Source organism: Myotis myotis, unplaced genomic scaffold (assembly GCF_014108235.1).
Source record: "Myotis myotis isolate mMyoMyo1 unplaced genomic scaffold, mMyoMyo1.p scaffold_m19_p_9, whole genome shotgun sequence".
In the NCBI taxonomy this organism is placed as follows: Eukaryota; Metazoa; Chordata; class Mammalia; order Chiroptera; family Vespertilionidae; genus Myotis; species Myotis myotis.
The window spans coordinates 48,733,406-48,742,331 of NW_023416401.1; the positions used below are offsets into that span (position 1 = coordinate 48,733,406).

General features: G+C 47.1%; 1 protein-coding gene across 1 annotated transcript; it reads right to left on the reverse strand.

The window, feature by feature from the left end:
- Window positions 1-1,491: 1,491 nt before the first annotated feature.
- On the reverse strand, window positions 1,492-3,438 carry LOC118663270 (kelch-like ECH-associated protein 1). The gene is given in 2 exon segments (XM_036322717.1): window positions 1,492-1,883; window positions 1,886-3,438. Coding segments are annotated over 2 exon segments (1,869 nt in total). The 5' UTR covers window positions 3,363-3,438.
- Between the last annotated feature and the right edge of the window lie 5,488 nt (window positions 3,439-8,926).

Here is an 8,926-nt window from a genome sequence, read left to right on the forward strand (position 1 = left end):
GGAAACTAGAGGCCCAGTGCACAGAATTCATACATGGAGGGGGTTCCCTCAGCCCAGCCTGCACCCTCTCCAATCCAGGACATCCTTCTCACATTCCAAGACTGCTGGCTCCTAACTACTCACCTGCTTGCCTGCCTGATCACCACTAACTGGCCCCCCTGCTAGCCTGATCACCCCTATCCACTTCTGTCTGCTAGCCTGATCACCCCTTACTGGCCCCCCTGCCAGCCTGGTCGCTCCCAGCTGCCTCCCCTGCCAGCTTGATCACCCCTAACTGCCTCTGCCTGCTAGCCTGGTTGCCCTCAACTGCCTTCCCCCCACACTGGCCTGATTGTCCCGCTGGCCTGGTTGCCCCTTACTGCCCTCCTCCTCCCGCCAGCCTGGTCACCCTCAACTGCCCCCCTCTGCTGGCCTGGTCTCCCCAGACAGCCTGCTGTTCAGTCATTTGGTCGTCCCTCACTAATCCCCCTGCCTGCCTGGTCTCCCCATGCAGCCTGCTGTACAGTCATTTGGTCATCCCTCACTAACCCTCCTGCCGGCCTGAACACCCCACACAGCCTGCTGTTTGGTCATTCATCTGGTTGTTTCGGTTGTGACAGCCCCTGGCTTTTTATATATTAGGATGTCACCTGCCTGACTATTTTGTCCAGAGCTTATAACAAAGCATAGCAAGTTCTTTCCTGAAAAGAACTACCATTCATGCTGAAAGCAGGAAAATGGACAACTTTGGGGAGAGGAAAAGGTCATTTTTCTTGTCCCGGGATTACTGAGCTGCAGGGATTAGGAAGAATTGTGCCTTGTTTAGGCCCAGTATTTGGCCAAGAACACAGTCATCAAGTCCTGCCTGATTATATATATATATATATATTTATTTATTTTTAGAAGACAATATATATTTATTTTTAGAAGACACTAGTTTGTTCTTTATTTTCATTGGAAAGTTACAGGGTTACTTATCAACAAAATGACTGTCCAGGACAAAAATATCCAGTGGTTTCTATGTACAGGCGCATCCTGGGGTCCCTACCTCCTGAAGGGCCTCACCGCCAAGGCCTCAGTTGGCTCCTTCCCAGTCCTCTAGGAACCAATCACAGAGACACAAGGGACAAAAACTAGCCTGACCTCAGGACTTGCTTTCACCCCAAAGGGAGGTGGCATCTGCTGGTGGGACCCAGGCCCCTTCTTGGGATAGTGGATGGGAGGTTTTCTTTCCCAGGAACCCACCCTGCTGGATCCCACCCCCCCCCCCCCCAGCCGCCCCGTACTCTCTTGGACATTCCTGGGACTATTCTGGCTGGCTCACGGGCTCACGGGCTCATGGGCTCCCACTCTGGTCTTTTTCCTTTCAAGTAGTCATTCTAACACTAGGGCATCCCAGCCTCACATCCTGGTGGACACGCATTTGCTCTGTCGCTTTTCTTTTGTCCCTATTTTTGTACAAAAACAGTACTCTCGATGGGACCATTTTTTGCCCAAGAAAACCAAAGTAGTTCAACAGGCATAGTTCTGCTGGTCGATCTGCTACCAGCAGGGCTCTATGGTGACGGCGACGCCCACACCACTCCAGCCAGATGTCATGCAGGTAACCTCGTTCCAGGTGTCCGTGTCTGGGTCATAACACTCCACACTGTCCAGGAATGTGTGGCTGTCGTAGCCCCCGAGAACATAGGTTCTCCCCTGGTGCACAGTAATCCCCAGGGCACTTCGCCGGTGCTTCATTGGAGCTACGAAAGTCCACGTTTCTGTCTCCACGTTGTTGCACTCCACACTGTTCAGCTGGTCCTGACCATCGTAGCCCCCAGCAGCATAAATACAGGTGTGCAGGACACAGACTCCTGCCCCACTTCGTATGGTGTTCATGGGTGTGATCATTCGCCACTCATCTCTGGATAGTAACATTCGGCTGAGTTGAGGCGGTTCATCCCGTCAAAGCCCCCAATGGCATAGAGCATCCGGTTGAGAACAGCCACGCCCACCCCGATTCTTTGAGTCAGCATTGGGGCCACCAAGTGCCACTCATCACGCTCTGGCTCATATCTCTCCACACTGTTGTGGTGGATACATCCATGGGAGCCACCAACAGCATAGATGTGCCCGTAGATGACCCCAACCCCAATTCGGTTGCGTGGGACACTCCTGGGTGCACAGGGCGACCACTGGTTGGTCATGGGGTTGTAGCAGTCCAGGGCGCTGGAGTCGGTGTTGCCATCAGGCAAGTTGTTCCGGCCGCCCACGGCATACAGCAGCCCGCCCACCACGCAGCCTGCCAGGCCACTTTGAGGCACCTGCAGGTCTGCCAACCGGAGCCATGTGCCATCAGTGGGGTTGTAGGCCTCCAGGTAGCTGAGTGACTGGCGGAAATAGCCACCAGCAGTGTAGATGAGCCGGCCCACCTTGGGGGCCTGGCAGGGCATCACCTGTGTGGGCTTGTGCAGGGCGAGCTCCTGGAATATCTTGACCAGGTAGTCCTTGCAGTGGGAGCCTGACTGCAAGATCTCACACTTCTGCAGCTGCATCTGCAGAAAGTGGGGCGTCAGCGAGTGGCAGCGCACGGCCCGCAGCAGCGCCTGTACATAGAAGCGTTGGTGCTCACAGTCGTACTTGACCCAATTGATATAGGCATGGAAGACCTCAGACTCTCAGCGTACATTCAGATCATCCCGGCTGATGAGGGTCACCAGCTGGCAGTGGGACAGGCTGAAGAACTCCTCTTGCTTGGCCACCTCCCCGAAGTGCATGTAGATGTACTCTCGGGCACTCTGGTGAAGCTCAGCACAGCCAATCTGCTCAGCAAAGTTGGCGATGCCTATGGCATTGCTGGGGTCCAGCTGCTGCACCAGAAAGTCATTGCAAGCTTGGACGACAGTGTCGATCTGGTACATGACGGCACCGTTCATGACATGGAGCACGCACTTCTCACCCATGGAGAGAGAGGCTGTATAGGCGAACTCGATGAGACGCTCCATGACCTTGGGGTGGATGTCCTTGATGGACACCACCTCCATGCCCTGCTCCCGCAGCCCGTTGGTGAACATGGCCTTGAAGATAGGGCTGGATGAAGCCAGAACCATTTTGTGGGCCATGAACTGTGCAGCCAGTGCGTCCTGGTACTTGACCTGAAGCATGACATCGCACAGCTGCTGGCTGAAAGGCAGTTCATTCATGATTCCGAAGGCCTGCTTGGTGTGGTCCTCCAGCGTGTAGCTGAAAGTGCGGTTGCCATGCTGGGAGGGTGTCACCTCAGCCTTGCACTCGGTGGAGGCGTACATCACTGTGTCCCCTGAACCCTCAGAGTGCTGCGACCTCAGGGGCAGAAATCGGGTGTGGACCCCAGCCCCGCTAGGCCTGGGTTCCGGCTGCATGGGGTTCCAGGTGACAAGGGACAACACCACCACTGACACTCAGGGGTCTGGAGGAAGGAGAGCACAGGGCTGGGGACAGGGCCTGGGGACAGACCTCCTTTTTAAAAATGAAGTGACTCCTAGACCAGTTTTCCTTGACAAGCCCAGAAGCAGCATCCATTTGTTCTTGCTAAATGTCCCATAGCCTCACCAGCCCACAGGTCCATCTTAAAACACGTCAGATGATGTCCCTCCCCTACCCAGAATCCCCCAACTCCCTATAGCATGAGTAAAACCAAATGACCTGCCAAGCCCTCCAAAATCAGCCCCTGTCCTCTTCCCTTTGCTCACTCTGTTCCAGTGGTTTACTGGCCCTTCCCTTCCTAGATCATGTCCAGCTCACTATTTCTTTCATTCATTTCACCAACATTTATTGATCAGATACCGTGTGCCAGGCACTGTTCTAGGCACCGGGGACATAGCAGTGACAAAGACAGACATAAACTGTGCTGGACATGATCTGGGAAGAAATGGCCATAAATAAAATAAACAAGATTTGAGTAGACACTGGAGTCATGAAGAAAATGACAACAGCATTGACAGTGTGACTTGGGGGCAGTTACTTTAAATTGGGTGGCTCAGGCCTCTGTTGGAGCCCGCCATGGCCGTGCTCCCTGCCTGATATGTTTTAATGACCCAGCCGTCTGCAAGGTGGTCATTGCCCTGTCATTCTTTCTTGGAGAAGGAAAGGGCGTGGAAGGAAGGGCTGAGCCCTGAGCTTGGAGCAGACAGCTGTGTAAACAAAGCTGAGGGTGAGGACTGTGAAGTCTTCAGTCCCTGATCCTTCTCCACAAGGAGCCTGTCCAGGTAGCCCTGTCTGAAGAAATAACATGTCAAGTTTAAGCCACCAGTCTGTGGAGCTTTGTTCTGAGGGCCCTGGCAAACAAACACAACAGCGTTCAGTACAGTAATAAATTTGAGCAATGTGAAACAAAATGTCTTTGAGCCCCTCCTTATCTCCAAAGTTGAATTGATTCTTTCTGTTATTGCTGCAAGTGCACTAAGAAGTCTCCTCGGGGCTGCAAAGAGCGAAGAGTGACATCCACAGCCGCTCTCTAAGTGACTCTCAGGGACTGTTTCACCCGGGGGCGGTAACACAAATGCTTTCCTGCCTCCTACGATGTCAGAGTGCAAAGTTCCACCAGGTCACACACACAAGCTCCTGTAGGCTCCTCCTGTGACATCCGTTGTTTTCCTTTTTTAAGTTGTTGCCTTGGGAATTGGGGGAGTATTTGCTCAAAATTTTTACATTTACTGTTGTATAAAATCTGTCAGGCTGATCAGAAATTCCATTGCAAAAAGGTTATAGTAAGCTAAGCTCCGTCAGTATCAAGAAAAGAGCGTCCTATCATAAAATCGCAGTTTAAATCATACATCCTTGCAAAGGTTTTTCATGATTTTGTGGTACAGTCATAACACATTAAAAATTTAATCACCATTCAGGAAATATAAAAATTTAAACACCATTAGCTTAGTTTATCACTAATGTTGTAAAGTAAATGTACTCACAATGCAAAGAGATTTGGATAGTGAGTCAGGAATCTTTGGCTTCTGTCTCAATTCTATTGCAATTTAGGCAAATAACTTGACCTTTTTCATTTTTAGGAGCCTCTTTTGTATAAAGGGTAAATTGTGAATAAGCTTAAGGTTCCCTTGTGGCTTTAAAAAGTTTATGTTGCCATGCTTACACTTACAACTAGCAACATTATTGAATGCTGGGTAGTTTATCTATATATATAAATATAAAAGCCTAAGTGACCATTTGGCCGTTCGACTGGTTGCTATGATGCACACTGACCACCAGGAGGAAGACACTCAATGCAGGAGATGCTCCCTGGTGGTCAGTGTGCTCCCACAGTGAGAACGCCACTCAGCTGACCCACAGGCACCAGACACTGGGCTCACTGCTGGGGAGCGCAGCTGTGGAGGCATGAGCCTCTCCCACAGACACGCCCCTATGAGCCCTTCCCCTATCCAGACCAGGACCAGGAACAGGACTGGCATCAGAACTAACTAGGTGTGAGCCCACAGCTGCTTCTCAGTCATAGGAGAGCTGTCATCGCCCTAGGATGAGCACGGAGACCGCAGCAGAGAGGCAATGAGCCTACTGAGCAGTGGCAGCAGGCGCAGCAGGGCAAGGATGAGCGAGAGTGGTGCAGCACCTGTCCCAGGCTTAGGCTCCTTCCTGGCCGCCTGCCACTTCATGCACTACTACATCCCTCCGGGGATTTTGGACTGCCAGTTTCAGCCCAATCCCCGCAGGCCATGCTGAGGGATCTCACTGGTGCACAAATCCATGCACCGGGCCTCTAATTCATAATAAGACTCTTTCTTCTTTCCCTTTATCACATAGAGAGGGCAGGATTTCCTCTGGCAGAGCCATTCCTCACCAATCACAGGGCCCTCTGATCAGAAGGAAAACAGGCACAATGGCAACCTATGCATCTCCACCAAGTCTTTATTGATTTCTGCACAGGCTTTAATCATTCATTCATTCAACAAATATTTAATGAAACATTTGCTGTCTACTGATTTGAATAATCAACGTTCTGGGTAGAAACTAAAAGATTGAAGACATTATTCCTGACCATAAAGACTAACAGAATAGTCAAGGATAAAGGAATAAAGGAAATATCAACTGGGTAACTATATCAGATAACTGGTAATGAGTTTCATGGTGTTTTAGTGTAAAACAGAATATATCAGGGCCAGGATGAATGAGTTTAATGTTTTAAATACATTATGCCTGAATGTTGGTTTGTTCAGAACTTTTCTTGACAGTGAGACTAGATTGCATATTTAGTGGAGATTAACCATCCTAGATATACCAGAAAGAGATGCAGAAATTGAGAACTGAACAAAGAAGATGACGTTGGGGGATGCCACAGTGGCCAGGACCAGAGATCTCTTAATAAGTTAACACCTTGTATAGGAGGTTTGGAGATATATATATATATATATATATATATATATATATATATATATATATATAGAATGAAAGAAGGAAGCAATACTAGTCTTGGAATAAAGGGTTATACACATCTGTAGGAGAAAAAAAAGAAGACTAATTCTTCTTGATTGATTAGAACTTCACATAAAAAGTAGCATTTTCCTGGGAGTTGACCTAATGATATAAGTAGGTTTTGATAAGTGGAAATATAGAAAAGGCTGTAAGTGTGTGTCACAGGGAGAAATCATGGTAACCAGAGTAAGGTTATTAGGGCAGTTGATACACTTATTCACTGAATATAATTCAAGAAAAGGCAGTAGAAAAATTATGTTCTGCTGGAAACATAGTTTTGAAGAAGGCATTGAAGAAAAGATTAGACATTATATATTAACTAGAGGCCTGGTGCATGAAAATTGTTCACTTGATGGAGTCCCTCAACCCAGCCCCGCACCCTCTTGCATTCCGAGAGTTCTCAGGGGATGTCTGAAGAAGCAGGCCTAAGCTGGCAGTCAGACATCCTTAGTGCTGCTGAGGAAGTGGGAGAGGCTCCCACCATGGCTACTGTGCTCACTGGCCATAAGCCTGGCTTCTGGCTGAGTGGCACTCCCCCTGTGGGAGTGCACTGACCACCAGGGGGCAGCTCCTGCATTGAGCATCTGCCCCTTGGTGGTCAGTGCATGTCATAATGACCAATCCTTCCGCTGTTTGGTCTATTTGCATATTAGCCTTTTATCATATAGATACAGGCCAATGGGAAAGAATTTCAGTGATAATAATGTTTAATACTATGCAATACTGAATAATCAAATAGGTTAAGAAATGAGAAGCCACACAATTTTAAGCATGTCTTTTGAGATAAAATTTATATTTTCATTAGTTGGAAAAAGAGATAATACTTTCACCATAGTTCCCATGTAAATAATATGTGGCCCTAGCTGGTTTGATTCAGTGGATAGAGCATCAGCCTGTGGACTGAAGGGTCCTGGGTTTGATTCTGGTCAAGGGCACATGCCTGGTTTTGAGCCTGATCCCCAGTAGGGTGCATGCAGGAGGCAGCTGATCAATGATTCCCTCTCATCATTTGCCAGGACTGACCAACAGACCCTGAGCAATGGATGAATGATTACACTGACACATGTTTCTGTGAAAGAGAGGGCTAAGGGACTACTTGGCTAAAGGAACCAGATATCCCATTCACCTGCCTCCTTAAGCTTTTATTATAGCAACAGCCTGAACTAAAATTAACCTATAGATACTATCAGCAGGGTAACTATCCTCGAGAGAGCACATGCTTCTTCAAGGTCATGTCTAAAGGCTAAACATAGAAATTCCAGTAAAACTCCCGGGAGCTCAGGCTTGTTTAGAAAAGTCAAGGCAGGGGCTGCCACCTTCGGCAAGGTCCCTCTAAGCCCCCAAACTTTCAGAGAATCCTCCTTACAGACTTTCCAACCACGTCCCATGCTTCCTCACAACCATTGATGTTTCTATCTCTCTCTCCCTCTCCCTTCATCTCTGAAATCAATAAAAATTAAAAAATATTAATACTATGTGATTTGTGAATTTTAATTTTTAGTTCAACTTTTGTTCATAATGCTATTTCTGTTTTCTATCCTTGTTGATTGGCTTACATTGTAACTTTATAACTAATCAATGATTGCTTCAGGATCTAGCCCCTGCCTACTCCAGTTTAGTCTTAGTTTTGCCTTTGTCCCTATTTTGTACACACTCTATGCTCCATTAATTCAAAATTAGCTGTTATTCCCAAAAGTACTTTTCTCTTTCATACCCCCATGATTCCTCCACCTGGAATATGTTTCCAAAATTCTAAGTCTCATATAAAGCCAAGCATCACACACCTACTCAAATACTTTTATAAATGCATATGCCTTAAATGCCTAATAAATATGTTGTCTTAAAATTGTTAATATTTCCATGACATAGATTTATTGTCTCTTGTGTTTTCAAGTATTGGGGCTTAAAGTTACTTACTAATTAAAATACAATAGTTATCTAATAAGAGGATTAGAATTTAAATGTATCAGCCAAAATTTATTACATACTCAATAGATTACATTACATTATTGATATTATTACTGCAAAAGAGAATCTCCCTCCCTATAAAGCAGTGGTTCTCAACCTTGGCTGCACATTAGAATCACCTGAGAATCTTTTTAAAATCCTGATTTCTGGGCCTCATCCTCCGGAAATTTTGTTTCTTTGTTATGGGGTGGAGCCACAACATTAGTAACAAAGAAACAGAATTTCCAGAGGATGAGGCCCAGAAATCAGGATTTTAAAAAAGATTCATTACTAATGTTGTGGCCCCACCCCATAACAAAGAAACAGAATTTCTGGAAGGTGAGGCCCAGAAATCAGGATTTTAAAAAGATTCCCAGGTGATTCTAATGTGCAGCCAAGGTTGAGAACCACTGCTATAAAGAGTCAAGATGTGCTGAATTCAAATCTGTGCTGGGCCAGCACAGTCAAGGGTTTGGTGATCCTGAGGTTGAGATGGGGAATGGGGGCAATGGATTAAAGAAAAGACAAACAAAGAGAATAAGCTGGGTCTAGATGG